The sequence below is a fragment of the Dromaius novaehollandiae genome, chromosome 20 (genome assembly GCF_036370855.1).
Source record: "Dromaius novaehollandiae isolate bDroNov1 chromosome 20, bDroNov1.hap1, whole genome shotgun sequence".
Classification (NCBI taxonomy): Eukaryota; Metazoa; Chordata; class Aves; order Casuariiformes; family Dromaiidae; genus Dromaius; species Dromaius novaehollandiae.
Genome location: NC_088117.1, coordinates 10,491,454 through 10,510,563, shown reverse-complemented (window position 1 = coordinate 10,510,563; position 19,110 = coordinate 10,491,454). Strand labels below are relative to the sequence as shown.

At 49.7% G+C, this 19,110-nt stretch overlaps 1 protein-coding gene across 7 annotated transcripts in view; it reads right to left on the bottom strand.

Moving 5' to 3' along the window:
- RXRA (retinoid X receptor alpha) overlaps positions 1 to 19,110 on the bottom strand; it is a 122,265-nt gene that overhangs the window by 26,191 nt on the left and 76,964 nt on the right. For all 7 annotated transcript variants that reach the window (XM_064523852.1, XM_064523850.1, XM_064523851.1 and 4 more), the window contains 2 exons: positions 15,669 to 15,819; positions 14,521 to 14,700 (listed from right to left, as the gene is read on the bottom strand). In XM_064523852.1, the coding sequence (XP_064379922.1) occupies positions 14,521 to 14,700; positions 15,669 to 15,819 (331 nt within the window). The remainder of the gene's footprint in view (positions 1 to 14,520; positions 14,701 to 15,668; positions 15,820 to 19,110) is intronic.

Sequence of the window (19,110 nt, the reverse complement as noted above, 5' to 3'; positions counted from 1 at the left end):
GACAGCCTCCGCCGCCCGGGGCCGATCCGTCAGGAAGGGATGTTATTCTGAAAGACACATCCTCGCTCGACTACAAGCGACTGAGTCAGGCACTGGGATTCCTGGGAAAGCTCTGCAGAGGTCAAATGGGACAGTGGCTACTTATAGCCTTAAATCTACAAATCTCAGCCCCAATGAAACCAACAGAAGCACCCTTGGATGTGAGAAATCAGATAGGCTTGAACGGTTACGGGGAGAGACAGTCCTACAGGACATCTTGGGTTATGATGGCATTTGAATGGGCTTTGCTTGTGAATACACTGAATCTTGCTGATATAAACAATAGATGGAAGAGACAGATGGAAAGAGATTATACACATAAGTACTTATTTCTATCGATCTGCATTTAGAGCTGCTACATGAGAAAGTTTGTGCTGCTGTTTGCTGTCGGAGCTGGTCAGCAGAAAGCTGACTCATCCAAGCCTGCTTAGCCTGAATCTAAATCCTTGGTGCTTGCCCTTGCCCAGCTGGCTGCCTGCAGCAACGACACACCAGACAGAGCAGATGGCATATTCTCACTAAATATGTCGGGTCCAAAGGTAAACCAAGCCCTTGCCAGGGAAACCGTTACCTGCTTTGCTACTTGGCACCTCCAAGACATACAGTACTTCTCTAAAGCCACAACACGCATGCCTGGTATCACCTGTGACCCCCTCTGAAGCTTGACTGACCTCCATCCAGCCCTTATTCCTGTGTCTCTGCCAAGGCTTAATCCAAAGCAGCACCCGTTTCTCAGCACCGTGCTCTGAGAGTTGCTATCTGTCCTCCCCACCAACAAGCAACTCCACGCACACGACTTCATCTAGGTTTGCATCGGCAGTGACTGTCCCTCTCTGGTCCGGAGCTACACAAAGCCCAGTTCCTGCTTCCTTCCAGGACAAAGCCCAGGCTGAAGTAGCACACGACCAGGTTAATCTCCCACACTTCAACCACAAGCGCGTCCTGAGAATTAAGCATCTCAGTCGCACAGCGTGCTCTGATTTTATCAGCACTGCTCTCCTGCCACCTCCTCTGCAGGGCTCAGCGCAGTGAGAACAGGAAGCCACAGATTTGACAGCCTGTAGGTAGCACAGAGGGGTGTTTAATTGGGACTTTGCTGTCTGCCTGCAAAGTGAGAACCTAACCCGAGTGTCAGCTCACTTCAGAAAGAGAAGCCAGTCAGAAGACCAGGCACATCAGAAGTGCACTGGAAAGGCTGAATGGTCACACGGAAAGGTCACCTCAAGCCTTCCCACTCCAGTGCTTCAAGCGGGAAACAAGAAGCGGCCGCAGGAGAGCTCTAAACCGCTGACACTGCCGAAAAACACAGATCAGCCTGCTTCATTTCACCGGCTGCTGAAGCTGGGTGAGAACGGCTCCATGCAGGCAGATTAGCTCAAAGGAGAGTGTGTTTATGAACCTGACCCATTTCTAACTCGGAAACAACGCAAGACACCACCCAAAGCCTGTTTTTTTGGTTGTAGTTTGAAAGGCTTCTGAAGATACCTGGAAGGCAGCAACTGCTCTAAACGTTGACTCAGTTTCGGCCCCTTGTACAAGCTACTTTCCATCCCTACGTAGCAGCTCTAGGAACAAAGTAGGAACGGCTCCATTCTTCATGTGACCAACAGATCCTCTCCTGCGACAGATTTAGGCATGCCTGTAGGTATAGGCAGGGCATTTTGCCCATGTGCACATGAACACCCCTCATCAGCACACTCCGACGGTCTCACAGTCGCCTCACTGTTTCAGGTGTGGCACTCTCAAATTCTGTCTTCAGGATCGAGAGACTGAACTAGTTTCCAGCAGTTCTCTGCTTTTCTATTTTCAGATTGACTCTAGAGTATTACTACAGCTCCAATGCTGTCATGTCCAACACATTATCCTGAAAAAATCAGGGATTTGTGGATTGCATTCAAGTCTTGTAATCTTTGAACCCCAAGACTGGACGTTGGGCTACACACATGCACCAATCTTTGCATCCACTGGCCTGAGGTTCAGAAGTTCAGCAGAAGCGAGGGGACATCCAGGGTGCAAGGAGCAGACAAAAGGGTCTAGAGAGCTGCCAGTCATCCAACTCCTTAGCAGAGTCCTCCATGCCTTTCTGATTTCCTCTACGAACCCGGCGGTAGATGTCTGCAATCTACCACTACCCAGCCTAAATCAGTACTTCCCTGTACGTGCAGAAGACCTGACAAGCTGGTGCTTCTTCTTAGGTGGGACAGGACACATCCCCATTTCAGAAAAGGACAAGGACTGTGTGTTTCTTCAGATGCAGAAAAAAACAGCAGGTGGGGTGGGGGAAGGAAAGAAGGAGCAAGGATTCAAGCAAATGGGCAACGTTTTTCTTTTCTTTTCTTTTTTTTTTTTTTTTTTTGTCATGCAATATGAGATGTGGGTGCAAAGGAAAGTCTTCAGCAGTGAGGAGAACCCTCACCATAAAGACCTGGGGCCTTACCTCTGGAGTCCACTCCCCGCTCCCACCAGGGATTAGTCACAAAGAAAAGCATGGTGGAGCTGACAAAAATACATTTTTCAAAGGGATTTGTTCTGGGAGTTGGGCTTCTCTGGCTTTTTCCTCTTTTAATTTATCTTTAAAAAGAAAGAAAAATACAAACTTTGGTAGCTGCATGGCAGCTTGTCTGGTAATATTGAAATGGGAATACCTTGTTCTTCTTGGCTTCCCAGAAGTCTTGTGGGCCGGGATGGATGGTGCTCCATCCCTGTAACACAGTAAAGTTTAGAAACAAAGATCATTATATCATTTGGTGTTTGTTTGCTTCTGTTGGATTCTGGGGGGATTCTTCACATAAGTTCACATAAGTTGTAAAGTTACAGAGTTTGTCTTGTTCTCATTAAATAATAGTCCTCTCTTGAGTGTAGGGAGAAATTCCCTTTGAGGGACAGTGGGAAAATTAATTCCCTTCCAGGGATTTACTCGTGATCCCCAGCCAAACTGCACCTTTTCACAGAGGACTATACAATGTGCAGCTACCTGATGCTTTAATGGTATCACAAGAAACAAAGGCAAAGTAAAGGTGAATAGAAAACTAAAGGGGTTCTGTGACTTGCTCCTTCAACCCAAGTTCTCTCTGGTGGCAGGATCAGCACACATTTACTTTAGGAAAAAATAAATACTCTTGGTTTTGGAGAGCTATCTGATGTCTTTCCCTCCTATCTCACATGCGATGCTTTGCAGGATTAGCAAGGACTCGGTGCAGCATGGGAATTTAGGAGGCCTAGTTCTGCTGCTGGCTCCATTCTCACTCTGTTCATCTTCTGCTTTTACTTTTCCCTGCTCCTTATTGTCCCTCTCTGTTTAGCGAGCTGGGTAAAGAAACATCCAGCTTCTATTCAAGAGGGCCTTGGAATTACTCAGAGTGTCTGCAATAGCAAGGCACCGGCTACCACGGCCCGATGAGGAGCTTTCCAAACCTCTGCTGGGCCTTCTCGCTCCTCCTGCAATGAAACACAGTGATAATGAGGTGAAGGGCTGCAGAACATATCCCCGCTGTTCTGTACAGACCTACCGCTCGTCAGAGCAAGGAAAGGTCTGGCAAGGATCCCTCAAGAACAGCATGACTCCACTGTCTCCCATCTGACTCATCTACTGCATCAGCAAGCAGGGAGCAAGGTGCTCCTTTCAGAGCAGATAGGCTTGTCTGGACAAACTATAGGGCTTGTCCAAAGTGGAGCTGGGAAGGCCAAAGGGGAGCACTTGTGTCCTCGTCCTTCCATCTCGCCATTCCAGACTGGACCATCCACTGCTCATGCTGTGAGTGTTAGATGAGATCTACCCTTCAGACCGCGCTGTTTGCAATGATGTGGATTTTCCCGGCCGTTAGGATGGCACAGCATGTGACCAGCAGTGAGGCTCTGCTCATCTTAAATGCAGGAGGTGAAGCAGACATATTGCTTGCTGAAACTCATACTCAAAAACACTCTTGTGCGAGGCAAAGCAGACCCAAGCTGTTATTACACCAGTCCTGTCTGACGCGTTGTGTTTTCAGAGATGAACTTCCGCATGTTCTTCTCTGTGTTGACGGCTGTGCCAATGCTTTTATTTTTCTTCAAGGAGATTCATATGGTTGAGAGGTTTCTAGTCTGATTTTCTTAATGTAAGGGAAGCATTTAAAACCTGAAATCCACTTGAGGAGAAAATGTTGTAGTCAGAGAGCTCTAAGAGGCAGCCCCACCTCCTCCAGCTATGTCTCAGCCGAGCCAAGGACAGAAGCCTGTTTTCCATGGCACCTGATGAAGAGGCTCTCATGTTATTCTGCTTGATTTGGCTTGTAGTTGCCTAAGGCTGGTTGCTGTCATTTTTCATCTAGAGCTCTCAAGCCCATCTGCACTTCCCCAGGCCGTGGTACAGCGAGATACAGAGCCCCATGTGTTAAGACCACTTCTCAGTGGCCTCCCTCTTTTTAGGAGTGCCTCATCCCATGCATTGCAGATGAACCTCAGCTGCCCGGGCCTGAGGGCTGATGTGCCAAAAATGTCAGCTCTATCCAGTGTCAGTGTGCATATCAATACCCAACGTGTTGCCTTTGCTCCTAGTGCCGCATCTAAGACTGATGGCTATGTAGGTGGGTGTGAGTCCATCGCAAAGTGAACTCCCAGCCTAGCTCAGGTTGCCTAACCCTTTCAGAGTATGTGAAATCAAACTAGTAGTGTGGGTAGCTGTGGTTGAGTAATGAATTTGGCAACTGCAGGAAAAGAACAAGGTGACCACTGAGGCTGTGAGGAGGACTAGGAAGGCACTGCTAACAAATTACTACAGCATCATCAACTACTGTCATTTCATCACAAGCTTCATGATTAGCATCATAAAGCCCCTGTTTTTTGGGTCATGTGAATACCCAGAATCCCAACCCTCCTTCAAAAGCTTCCTTTCCTTTTTAAGCCTTGGACTTGCAGAGTGAAACCTGATGCTGTGATCTGCAGACTAATGAGTTAAAAAAAAAAATCAAACTTACATTCTGTTTTTAAAGCCTGGCCATAGATGCAAACAAAAAAGCAACTTGAAATTTCTCACACCGCTTCAGCAATATTTTGCTGAGTTTTGGGGTGGGGGCGGCGAACATGGCCATACTGCACACACAGAGCGCGCCTGGACGGCACAGTGAGCCCAGGTCAGCTGCGAGAGGAGCCCGGTGCTGACCTGCTCTTCCTCCCATTGCACTGCCCTGACAAACCAGTCCGCTCTCCAGCCTGCCGTACCTAGGTGCCCGTACCTGCTACCTCGCTCAGGAGCTCCAGCTCTGCACCGTTTTAGTTCAGCTCAGTTTACTGAAGCAAACAGCCTTGCAGGGCCAACGGGGTCTTTGCTTTGCATCCGCCGTGCTTGCTGGCCACCTTGGGAGCTCCCGTTGCGTTGGGTCGGTGCCACTCCACAGAACGGGCACTGTACTTACTCCCTGCACCCGCCGGGGCTCTGCGCGCTGCGTCACTGCCACCCGCCATGTGCGCTGCCACCTTCAATGGCCACTGCGCTTTTGTGCCCGAGGAATTTTAATGAGGGAAGCAAGAGGGACAAAAGGGACAGGGCTTGCCACCGATGCGGTTGCCAGAACGAAGTCTTTTTCGAGAGCCTCCATCAGCAGGAATATCACAGCACTTGTTTGTCTGTTCGGAGAGCTGGAGGCTATGGCAGCTTGTAATTACCACTTACCCTGCGTTAATACAGATGAGCGCTTGTTTCTGAGACCAAAATCTATCCTTCCAGGAATAATAACGTGGATGACTGGATGGGCTTTGTTTCTTTTAGTAGGGGCAGGAAGGGGAAGAAAAATCCACTCCTAACAAAAATTAATCAAATGGGTTTTGCTCTGGGGGAGGGATTCAGCCTTTAGATTCCCTGAGCCCAGTGAGGCCAGCATGGCAGGAGAGGGATGGACTGGCCAGGGTAGGGCAGGCACTGGAGTTCAATCCAATTACAAAGCGGACCTCTAGTGAGCAAAGCAGAGGCTCATCCTGTCTCTAGCATGCACAGTGCAGTACGACACACCAGAACAAGGGCCCTGGCTGACAGTGCTCAGGACTGGTCAGAAGCTCCACTCTGCAAAGGAGGACGAATTTTGGTCCAGGAAGGCCTGGTCCAGCTGTGAGCACCTGCACTTATCTGACCTCCGCTGGCCCTTCACAGACCTTGGTCTTCTCATTCCATCTATTCTGGCACCTTGTACTTAGTAACAGAGTCGTCACGTGAGCTAAACATCCACCCCAGCTCAGGACGTCCTGCAGCTATTGCGTACCGAGCTACTGCATGTCTGAGCACGCACGCTGGTGCAGCACCGAGCTGCTTCCCCATGACCGCCTTGGGACAAAACAGATGTTCTTGGTGGTTAAACACCATTTTTCTATTCCTTGGCAACTCTGTCACCATAACCTATCTCCCACCAGAAAACAGCCAAGTGCCATAAAGAAATTCTGATTCCAGGATGTGTTCACAGACCTATTTGCTTGTCAGCTCTCGCTAGCAACAGAGAGACTATAAGTGAAGATTCAGATGACAATGAGTCCAGAGGCTCACGCTAACACTTTAGGTTTAAAACCGCCTTCCCAGCTCTGGGATGACCATTTTACAAGCATCCTCCTGAGGCAGTAACGGCCAGAGCCACAGAAGTAAAAGTCTCCTCAAAACTTGACAGCATTCTGGGCAAGTTTCTTGCTCCAAATTGGCTATCCTTTCCTATAGACAACATACTGAGCCAGGCAGTGTGATTTTTTTCCATGGGAATTTGTGCTGTTTAAATATCCTCCTCCTCAAACAAGCACCGTGTACAAATAGAAAGCAGGTTACCTAAATCCTGGCCAGTCGCTGTGATTTGGACTGATGCCTGCTGGAAAAGCAGCTCTATAAGAAGGGATGCAAGAGACGCTCCCCCCTTCGCTCCTTGCCATTCTGCAATAGACACAGGGATCCAGAGGACAAGCAAGGGTGATAGCCTAGAGCATCCTTTCTGGACCACTCCAATCCAGATGCGTTTGGGGGACAAATATAGGCCTCCATCACCAGGGCATCCAAGGGCCTCACAGCATATCACTGGTCTCATTTCATGGACTGGGAAATGAGACACCAAACTGAGACATCAAAGTCCAAGCTTGCACATGCTGCTTGCAGCAGAGCTGGGAGCCGATGGTATCCACACCAAACCCTCTACCTGCTGGGCTATGCTCTTATAAAGGAGGTATGTACATTTTATGCCTTTCGGCAGAAATCCTGGCACAGATTGCTCTGGGGTACCAGCATGGTGGGGGGCCACCTCTGGCTCATAGCCCTCCTCCTGGAGAGCCCAGAGGCTCTGATGGCCTCCCTGGGGCAAGACCCAAACCTGCTCAGTTCTACAAGCCTAAAAGTGGGTGGCTGCTTTATTTATGAAGTGCTGGGTGGAGAGTTATTGGAGATTTCCATTTCACAGAATTTATTAGGCTCTGCCGCCTTTTTATGAAGCTACATTTTAGCTGTATATCACAGGCATCTTGAAGTGCTTATGCCTGAGGTACCTGTATATATATCAAAAACGCCATGATACCTGACATAACTAATTCAGACAGTATTTCTTCTGCTTTGCCTTCATGTAACTATGCCTCTTTTTTTAGAGATGAAGCTTTCTATTACTGCAAACAACTCTAAAAGTTGAGACACAAGAAATAAATGGTGGCCTTTTCTTTCACATTTCAGTTGAATAATGCATTTCATTTTTCTTTTACAATAGGCAAAATACTGCTGTGATTTTTAAAAAAAGTGACTTCAGTGAAATGGAGTGTTAAAAAGTGGATTGAAATATTTCCATGCAGTCAGTCCACAAGGGAAAATGCTTTGGAAAACAAAAGCAAAAATCACTAGCTCATTTCACTATCAAAACCTGGACCCTGCAAAGTATAAGCAAACAGCAACTTTGGTAAAGAAGGTGGGCTAAAGCAATGAGAGAAAATCACAAATCAACCTCTTTTTCTCAACCTAACAACATCCTCAAAAAAATCATTTAACCAGCTGGTTTAAAGAGCAGCTCTTTAAAAGGATATAAGAAACAAGCTCATTAAGCTGAAAAGCATTTTCCATTCCAGAATTACTACTAAAAATAACTGTACTCTTGAACTCTGCCCCTTCACTAGGGTATGGCCATTTGCCTGCATTTACATTCACTTGGAACAGCGTGCTGGAAACCTGAATTCCTGCTCTTTCTCCCTAGATTCCTCTTACTCCTCTTCCCCGAGCTCCATGAGACGGGGATGGGGCGACTGCTGGGGAGCTCCCTCGATCTGGGCATTGAAAGGGGGGATGCACAGCCATAGCAGGAGGATTTGGCACAAGTCAGTGACAGCTGTATTACTGCAGGAGCTAAGCACCGACTAAGTCATTTCAGGATAAAACAGGGGGAAAGTTTGGTCCCTCTGGACTAAGTGATTTATCTGAGTAGTTCCCAGGAGGCAAGGAGAGAAGCCGAGGTCTCAAAGCTGCAGGCAAAAGCAACTTCCTGCAGTGCTGCAAGCTAAACTCATCCCAGGCTTAACTCCCTCAGCCCTGCTGGAGCTTAACTTGACGGCAGTGCAAACAAGAGGAAAAACAGTCCACAAATACAGGGGAAGAGGAAGCATTATTTTAGACGGTGAAGTTTAATGAAGTCTTGGAGTCAGAGATCAGACATGCAACAGAACAGAGAATGTCCCAGATTCTCAAAGCGCTCCTCTGGATCACGTCACGGCAGCAGACAAAGGCAAGCTGCAGCCAGACTGTACTGAGGCCACTGCGGTTATGATATCTGTGCCTGGATTTTGGGAATGATCTTGGGGGTCAGTCATGCAGCGCGAGCTGCATGAGGGGGGAGGACAGACGTCTGGCCTCCAGATGGACTAAGAGCTTCCTGGCGGAGTGGGAAGAGCAGGATGCTCCCATGTGCTGAGCTGCAGCTACATCCATCTTGCCCAGCTGGCATCGAATGCCACACGCTGGGCAGCAAGCTTGGACTGCAATATTAGGATCTGCTATTTGTAGCCCTCAGTTTACAAACTGGGGATCTCAGCATGTCGGATGGAGACAGTTTGGCGCAATCAAGAAGCCGCTAATGTCAGGACACGGCACTCCGGCACTCGCCTCTCCTTTCTGAAGCAGAGCTTTGCTGCAGTTTCCCAACGTCTGCACTGTGTGAGCTGTCCAAGGCTGCCGGAGGGAGCATGAGAAAGGGCTCCTCACTGGTATTTCCTGCTTGTGTGTGATCGCAGCGGACTCTCCAGTGCTGGATGGGCAGGGACAACATCGCACGAGATAGCAATGCACAGCAAAACGAGGGAGTGGAGTTTGTAAATCTCTGATGCTGATCTTACCAACATCTGCGATGAAGCTGGATTTTCTGGCTGGCAGAAATCTCTAATCTCTAGGGATCAATCTCATTACAACCCCCCAGCTCAAGGAAAGATCCCTCCTGTTAAATCGCTGCACAGATCCTAGCCACTGCTAACAGGAGAGCCTTGCAAGGCACCCTGTTCATTCCTGAAGTTAACCCCAGCTAAAGGCATTGCACGCAAAATGCCTTTATCCCAAGACGTTCAATGTTTGTTCCCATTTCTTCATAAGACGTCTTCCTCCCCGGAGCCAACTCAAAGGCAGTTTCTACTTTTCCATTAAAATATAAGGCTGCTGATATATGGAGGCTCTAAAGCTGTTCAAGGAATCGAGACCCACCATAGACCCTAATGAATAACAGATCAAGCAAAGAGACTTACACTCCTGGATACAAACAGCCACCCCCACAATAATCATCTCTGCATTAGTCAAGATCCCTGATGGCAATCTTAATTTTGTTGACTATCTGGTATTTAGTGGGAGACAGAGTACAAAAAACAAAGCCTCACACAGCTGGCAATAGCTTATAGGGGGAAAAACGCTCTCTGTTGCTGATTTATTATAGCTTCAGTATCTCAGATTCCATAAGGCCCATTCACCATGAACATGGTGTCAGCTTCTAAAATTTTTTAACAGGGAGCGGCAAAAAAGGACTAGAAGAAATCTTCCACTTCTGTAGCCTTTCACCCCTTTCCGCCAATATCCCCTAGATCTCATCTCTAAGGCAAAGCCTCACGCTACAGAAGCAACCCACCTTCCTCCTAAAAGTACCTTGCAGCCACCCTGCATCTCTCGCCCCTATGGATACGCTGCCATGTCTACGCAGGCCAGACTTTGAAGGCAACTCCCTCCCGGAGCATGCAGTGAAGGTCTGTCCCTCCAGCTCTGACCAAGACTGCTCTTGGCACATTCTCCTGGAGACCTGCCAGGGGGTTGGGATCAACCCCTTACTTCAAACATCTACTGACTGCTAATGCATTGGATTTCTCCTCTTCTTCAAAGCCCTCCCTTACCCAACCCCTGCAACAGAAGATCAGCCAGCGCTGCCTGAGTGCACTTGTAGAGTTATGAAGATCCCATCTGTCACACTTTTAAATAATTGGCTGATCATTATGAATTCATTTGGTATTCATTGTGATAATGTTAATCAAGATGAATTAATAGAGTCCTCATACTGTATGCGCTCCCTGGGGAATTCCACCACCATTTAGAAACTAATTAATGGACCTATAATTTTAGTGGTGCTGCCCACGCAATAACTGTTAACGGTAGGCATGAAGCAGTTACCTGATTCACAGGATGTCAGTGTAGTCAAGCCAAAGGGAAGGAGATGAGAAGAATCCCAAATCATCATAAGCGATGGCTGAGTGAATCCCAACTCCAGACAGTTTGCTTTTTCTTCAAGCTGATTTTTTTGTGCACTGGGATCTGTCTGGAGTCCTAACTCAGGGCTGAAATATTGCTGCCTCTGATTCTGTGCACAAATGCTGAGCTATGCTAACCTCCTCCGGGCTCAGTTTATGGGGACACAAGACTTGGTTCCTTGTGCCCTTCCAGGTGCAAGCAGGCCCTTTGCTCCTCCTGGTTGCACTGTCATTTTTCCCCATGCAACTGTCCTGGATGCACTGAGTTCCCAAGCAGGCCTCAGCCTGCTCAGCCCCTTGCGTACATCCGTCTGTCCATTCCCTAGAGTTTGCCCATGGACTTATCCTGCAGACAAGTCTCTTCCTGATGGTGTTTGGGATGAGGGTCACCACATTAGGATTTCTGCTCTCCTTTCAGCTAGGAGAATGGCACCATGCATAACTGGGAGCCCTTTTCACATGTTTCTCCCATCCTCAGTGAGCTAAGGCTGCGTGTCCTCTGCCCTCATCGTCATGATACCATCCTAGAGAGAGACACAAACCAGGTGCAATTCTTCGGACATTACAATTGTCAGGTCTCTTCACAAGTATCCTTCCCCCGCTTTGGCCCAGGGAGTTCTGTCTCCATTACTGGTAAATCCCGTCAAGTCCTTAAGTCTCGCTCAGTTCAGGCCTTCCACCTCCTCCTTGGCCAGGCACAGCTGGGGAGACGTTTCCAAAGGGTCACCTTGGAGGTCATGTGCCCTGCCCCTGAGATGTCACCACACTTGACCTTTCCTAGAGCAGTTAATCAGACTTTCTCCACTCTCTATTTTCCCTGCTGCCTACAGATTTAATACATTATTGCTGATGTTACTTTCCTTACAAATGTCAGCTAAAATTTCAAGGGCCTGAAAGAAAAGGAGGTCTCCAGCTCCCGATGAAAGGCTCTGAATGCAGTGCCAGCCTTGTGCAGGACGCTAGAGTAAATGAATGCTCTACGCCAATATAGACCTCTATTTCTCCTCTGAAACATGCTGCTGCTGAACACACAGGAGATTTCTTGGCTTCTTATTAGTCACTTGAGTCTCTTGATAAAACAATTCAGTGAGTACAATTTGAAGAGCTGTGACCTCTCTCCAACTAGCAACTTTTTATCCAGCGCAAAACCCCGTATCTCTCGGTCCTCCCTAATGCTATGTGACAGCGCTCTGCTGGCAGCAGTGCTGCAGCTGGGCCTCTCCCCAGACTGCCTCCTTCACAGCTTTTCCAGGGCATAGCAGCTCTGCGACACGGCTTGGGACTGCGACTCCGCGGGTTGCTGGAGAGGGGAGGAACAGCTTGGGAGAGCGCAGCGAGCGGCTCGGGAGGAAGGATGGGATGCTGGCGCAACGGGGCGCCTCGCAGACAGCTGCGTCCCAGTGGTACTCAATGCCCACAAAGAGCGACTGTGCCGGCAGACAAAGCAGCTTGCACAGTCTAGCCTGCTCCCAAAACACAGTCTGGCGCAGAGTCTAAACCACCAAATGCTTTGCTGAATCACTTTCTCTTGCCTCTGCTAAGATGGAGTCGAGCAGAAGCCACTGTGTTTTAGACCCAACCCTGGCAGCATGCCATGACCCGAGACGGCTCCTGCACAGCAGTGCTCTTTGCTGGAGATTAGACTTTCCTCCCTCCATTTCCTCCTTCCCCTGTGTGTTCCCTGCTGGCATCCGAACGGATTGCGGCTCTGCCCATTGCTATCTCAGCAGAACGCCCTCCCAGCTGGGAGCCAGGGTTATGCCAGGACGTGGTATGGGACAGGGTCATTAGCACCCCAAGCTCTACCCAGTGGCGGGTCTCAGATAAACCAGCTGTACATTTTTGTTTCTGATGAAGGTGACGCATTTTCCTCCCTTCCACTGCCTCCAACCACATGCTCCCTCAAACAAGGCTTCTGCTACAGCCCCACCTGGCAGAGCCACTTCTTCGTGTGTGGCCCATCACTGCCTGTGTCAGAAAGCTTCATTTCCAAGCATAGAAGGGTTAAGCTTTGCAAGACCAGGGAGATCCCTTTGGAAACTCAGCGCGGTGCAGCCTGCCCTCCGCGCTCGGCCACACCAGCTGCCCTTTCGGTCGCTCGCTGCTGGAATCTCCCAGCATCGTGAGCAGAGATGGCTGTGACATTTGAAGAATCTGCATGTTGTGGGTCCTTAGGTAACCCCGTAAATGGAGCGTGTCAGGGTTTGTTAAACACTAGACGCAGCTCCAGCACTGCCCTATTTAATCAGTGCTCCAGACAAGACTAACTGCTCTCCAAAGAGACACGTTCTGGAGCTCTGCTCTCTGCAACCAGAGCGACTCCGCAGCACTGAAGGAAGGGGTTTATGTGCCAGCCAGAGAAGCAAATATGGCTCTAAAGATGTAAGGCGAGAAGGTATCAGAGAACTGAGCAGGACCAAGGGATCATTTTCACACCGTGTCTGTTAAAAGCCTATTCTGCCAGCAGTTTAAAAGAGACACAGTCAGCATTTAAAAAGAGCATTTAAAAGAGGCACTGCCAGGGAGTTTAGATCCTAAATTTAAATTCCAGTAAGGGTAGGGATATCTTTTTATGAGACTAAACTTCTGGTTTTCTCCCAATAAGAAAAAAATCCAGTATTCTTACTGCTAGGGAATGCCACCGAGTTAGAGCAACACGATGCTCTGAGCCGATGCCTGAGGAACAGACTCTGCCGAGAAGGAAGGTAACTCTCTCTGTTTCCTTGCCCATGCTGAGTGAGGTGTAAAATATAAATGGGAGTGCAACTGGGAAACACACACATATCTCACCTTCTTCCTCGCAGCACTTGGACTAGTAACTAGCATATTAAACATGGGATCTTTATCTTGACAATGTCCCCTTATCAACTCTGGTTTTCCAGGATTCAACATCCTGTGCTGCATGGAAAAAAGAAAGGCCAAGCCAGATGGCAGCATTTGTCACCTGAAATACATTTAACCCTGAAAGCCTTTTACTGTAACTGTTATACCCAGGCTCACCTCCTTCTGAAGGGGCTCTACAGGGAATGGAAAAAACCTTATCTCCCATTACTGCTCCTTACCTAATTTAACCCCTTCTGAATATGACTCTGGACTCTGAGGCTTTCCTGTCCCAGATGCACAGACAAGCTGATCCTGTGCCTCGTGGTAATGCCGCTGCTGCCGGTGCGAAGTGACTGGGATAGACCTGCCATCCTGCTGTGCCAGCACATTACACCTCTCTGCATGGGGTGTGAGACAGAGGATCGGGACACTCTGGGGAAAGCTTTGGCCCTGCCAAACCAGCAACTACATTCCCATCAACTCCAGTGAGGTCAGGAACCCAGTATTTGTCATCGCCGTTCCAAGCATGTGGCAGCCAAATTAAAAAGGGTGCGAAATGGAGAACGCAAGCTCCAGGTCAGCAAACGATCTACAGAGCGCTACCCGGTTTCAACACACCCCCGTGGCTCCCGGGCAGCTGCTCAGTGTCTCTGTGCACCAGTAAAGACGATGCTTGCTTACTAGCATGTAACCATCCACCATCCTGGTACTGCCTTGGGACTTGCTGCTATTTGGGACTAAGAGGTCATGGCTGCGGCGCAAAGGGAAAGTATGAGAAACCCGCGCAACGAAGGAATGGCACAATTTGGTGCTTCGGAGTAAGTGGTCCTTGAGGTTCATGCCAGCTTTGGTGCACATGGTGCTGCCATGTTACCAACAGAAAGGAGCCTACTGGAGCCTCCTAATGAAGGAAATGTACCTGCAGGGCCTACAGCACCCATGGGTGCTCAGGTGCTCTCTTTGCCTTACCTTCTCGTTTCATCCCCATTGCAAGACACTTCTGATATCGGCAGTACTGGCACCGGTTCCGCTGGCGCTTGTCAATCAAGCAGTCCTTGTTGTCACGGCACGTGTAGGTCAGGTCTTTCCGCACCGTGCGCTTGAAGAAGCCTTTGCAGCCCTCGCAGCTGTAAACCCCGTAATGTTTACCTGCAGAGGAGTGCAACAGGTTATAAAGACTCAACAAGTGTCCAGGGTGCCCCAGCTCCCCACTTTGCTCTCCCTCCCGATCAAGACCTTTCAGTCTTCCCAAGGCCTTTTATAGCAGTGCTTGGGAGAAGCAGAGGTTTCTTGGACCAGTGAGCATGAGCTAAAGAGCAGTGGCTTTGCCTTGACATTCATAAAATCAAGAGGCCCTATCTGGACTATTTATACTCTGATCTAGAAAAAGCCCTCACCATTCCTTAGCCATAGGTAAAAGGATACGCAACACAGCAGTGAAACGTGGGGCATCACGGAGCATCTCCCATGACCCGTCTGAACTCACCCTGTCATAAATCAAGAGTCAGCTTGCTTTCCATTACGCACCTATCCCTGCTCCTTCTTTTCCAGTCATGTGAGCATGACAGGAGGCAGGAGGTGTCCTTAAGGACCTCAAAAACTAGATGACCAGAGCACTTATGGAGTGGAAAGCTCTTAAAATAGCATGAGAATAAAGGGAAATAGCACATCTTTATCTCCCAAGAGTGGAATGACTCCATGTGAACATCTTTTTATCTGGTGCTATGTGACGAGACCAGCTACGGATCAAAGGACGAGGTAGAGAGAGGGACACTGAACTAGCTACACTACTTAGGGCTAAGGATACAACCCCGCTGCTAGGCAGAGATCTTGGGTATTTGCTATACTGAGGACCAGGGAAAATTAGTTACTTCTCTTGTTAAATTCAGGATATGACAAAGAACCGAGACCTGAATCAGGCACGTTTCACCTGGCTCTTGTCAGAATCTGCCTCCAAGATCAGACAGGCTGGGGGAGGCTTTTCTTTAAAGGGTCTTTTCTTCCCCCTCTCTACGCTCATCTAGGCAGTTTGCACACAAATACAGTCCAAAAAAAAAAAAACAGGCCGCCAGCCCTGCCACTGCAAGCCATTTTCCAGGCTAGGCAGCGAGTCTTACCTGAAGACCTGTCCCCGCAGATGGCACATATGTGCTTGGTGAAGGAGGCCATAGTTCCTGAGGGATGTGCTGGCACTTTGAGGACCCCATTGAGCCCCAAGGGTGGTTTAATGTCTTCTGAGCTGCTGACGGGGTTCATGGGTGAATTGAGCTATTGAGACAAGAGCACAGTGGGCAGCGGTCACTGGGGAGCTCAGAGTCGCAACGCACCTAGGACATGCACCCAACCTCCTCCCGTTCATGCTCAGTCAAGCTCAGCCATCTTCACAAGACACCGAGGCTGCTCCCAACAACTGCATGGACAAGGGGCTAAGCCACCTCTACAGAAGGGCTTGCCTGTGTTCTTGGATGTGGGGAGCCAACAGAGATAGGGAGGGCTACATTTCAAGTGCTACGGCTGCCAGGTCTGCCCCATTTGGCCCTCCCTATGTGAGCATCCTGCTAATGCTGACACCCCACTCCCCAGGCCAACCCCATCCTGGCTTGCAACCTCCTCTGCTACTCTTGGCCTTGGCTCTACACCCTGACTGTGTCCAAACTCATGGAAATGACTTCTCCTGGGGCCAAGCACAGTTTAAAACTCATCATGTCCATCATACTGAACCAAGATGAGGATTTGGGCACGTGACTCCAGAGATAAAAGGCCCGAGTGTTCATCTGCTGCCCTGGTGTAAAAGCAAGTATGATGCTCTGAGATGCTGCCAGCAAGCAGAGCTGGGCATTGGGTCTGGGCACCAGGATGACACCAGACCTCCCTCCTATCCAGTCACAGCCCCAGGAGGAAGGAGTAGGGGTCCGCCCATCCCTCGTACACCGCCAGAAGAGCCACAAAGGGCTGACACTGCTGCCTAATCAGCCAGCCCCATAAACGATGTTCCCGGATGATTTAACGGGAAGGCAAATTCCTCCTGCACTGCCAGACTTCCGCCCACCTCCACAGGAGAGCCCTTATCTAAACGCACTCAGAAGACTTCCCTGCTTCACGCCACCTGGGGATGCGGAGCAGAGAAGATGATTTGCAGTGATGATTCGTGGGAGAGCTGCTGGCTGGGAGCGAGAGCTTGCATGGATGATGAAGGCCAGGACACTAACGCTTTAGCTCAACAATTTATATATATCCTTTTAGCATTATCTCTCCAAAGGAAAGCTTCACAGCAAATAAATAGATCCCAGATGCAACAGGGCCTGGCTTTCCAGAACTGGCTTGTGTGGGACACTTTCCTGAAATTTATGGCCTTCCAGCAGCCTCTCTACACGTCTCTCTTTCCTACCCTGTTGAGCACATGGTCCCCAATAGAGTCAGTGAAGACAGCGGAGCAATTGCTGTTAAAGAAGCACTCAGACCATGGCTTCTGCTGTGGCTGCCCCTATGCAGCAGGGCAGGACTGTTTTATCCCCCACCACACAGAGAGAAGCTGAGGCACGGAGAGATGTAAGACTGCTACGCCTTGACAGCAGAAACAAGCTCACACCAGCCTGGGTTGCTGGGGCCAGACTGATCTAAGCTATCTCTGCTATCTCTGCCTCTACCCGCCATCTACACAACCCTAAATAACCCCACTGAGGCATGAAGGAAAGGTGCAGGAGAGGACAGAAAATAGCCCCAGTCTCTAAGTTACAGGCTGGTGCCCTTATCTCTGTGGCCCTCCTCCACATGGTCTCAGTGGTTATTTGCAACAGTCATCCAGGAGTTATAAAACACTTTGTGCAAAGTATCATCAGACAGACGCAACTTCACATTGCTCCACATTGGTGTCGCGATGTCCTCACAAAATCAGCAGCCTCTGTGATGCACAAACGTGCCAGACCCGGTCCCAAACCCCCTCCACGCACACCCTTGTCCAGCAGGTCACATCCCTTTTCTGCATTGCTGCAAACGGTTCTGGCACCAGCCGTGCCTGCGGGATCTGTGCAGCCAGCAACGGTGTGGGGACATGAGTCACAGCAGTCCCTGTTGAGGGAGGCCAGGGAAACAGGAGGTTCCCCCTTACCAGGCTGCCTGCCCCACAGCTCAGTCCCCACGCCAAGGCACAGATGGCCCTGGAGATTGTGTCTGCACAACTAGGAGGCATCTCCCAACGTTGCAGGACAATAGTAAGAGGAACCAGATCCCTGGGGACTTAAAGCAATACTCCTTGCCTTGCCTGTAACACTACTTCAAGGTTGTTTCAGGGCTGGCCACATAGCAAACAAGCCTTTCACAACGGGCCTTTCAACCCAGCAGCCAAAGGTTTAACCTGCTCTCTGGGCTGGATGGGGAAGCCTGGCTTGTTCAGCTAGTGCCAGAGATGAACAGTGAGGCTTCTTGTCCAGGGGAACAACCTGCCAAGGACTGCAGTAGCTTCTCCCTCTCTGCCAATTTCCGAATCCAGGTTGGATACGCAGAATTTGTGCTTTGGTTTGTTATGCTTCTCTTCCCTAATAGAGACGCTCAGCAATTGGACTTGTCACAAATTAATTCAGGGAAGTCCCAGAGCTTGTGGTATGTCAATTAGAGGAGCGCAGCAGTTCCTCTGATTGTGAAGTCTCCAAGCTGGTGGGGAATATTTGGCAGGCAGATGACTAATAACTGCAGAATAGAGCAAGGTAAACCCACCCTGGAGAAATATGATGGATCTACCTCCCTCTCCTACCCTGCCTGTGACAGCTAACAAAATCAAAGGTAGCTGGGACCTGCAGCCAGCTGAGGAATATGCTCCTGGGTTTTAGCTGGTGAGTGGCGTTCAGTTACCCCCCGCTAACGAGGCAGGCAAGGAGTGATGAATGGACACGCAGGTGGGAGCCTCTCTCTTTGGGATCTGTCACAACATCAGTGAGAAAGCCATGAGTTTCTCCTTGCTCCACTGGGACCAAGACAAGATCCACGTCCTGCTGGTGGGACCACAGCTCTGTGCAACCCTGAGAGCAGCAGCCGCGGCTGCGGGCTCTGCAAAGGCAGTGATCCTTCCCGGGGGCATGCAGCGATGCCAGGCTCTCCCCCAGGAGACGGCAGTGCTGCTTGTACGCGCTGCCCTGTCCCTTGGACTTTTGGCCCTTTTCCCTTGTAAGGATCAGCCCCTTCTGGCTGCCCAGATGCCATCTCTAATCTCCTCCTGAAATAGCAGCTGGACTGCTGTCTGGCCTCACTGCAGCCCTGCAACGTTTCCCTCCTTCATCCTCTCTCTGTTAAGACTCCTGCTGAGCAGCCCCTTTCCTACGCAGCTCTGGGAACATGGGCACGTTTGAGGATCTCTCCTCTGCCTGTTCCTGGCTCCCCTGCTGTCAGCTACCCTGGAGAGATGGGGAGGGCAGCGAAACACAAAAGCGCTGCTGAGCACAAGCCCTTGCCCAGGACTGGCAGAGCTCCGAGAGGACTGTTGCCCTTCTCTGAGCATCCCCAGCATCTCAGGCCAAATCTTCCTCCCTCTAACACCGGGAGAGGAAAAAAACCAACCAAACAAAG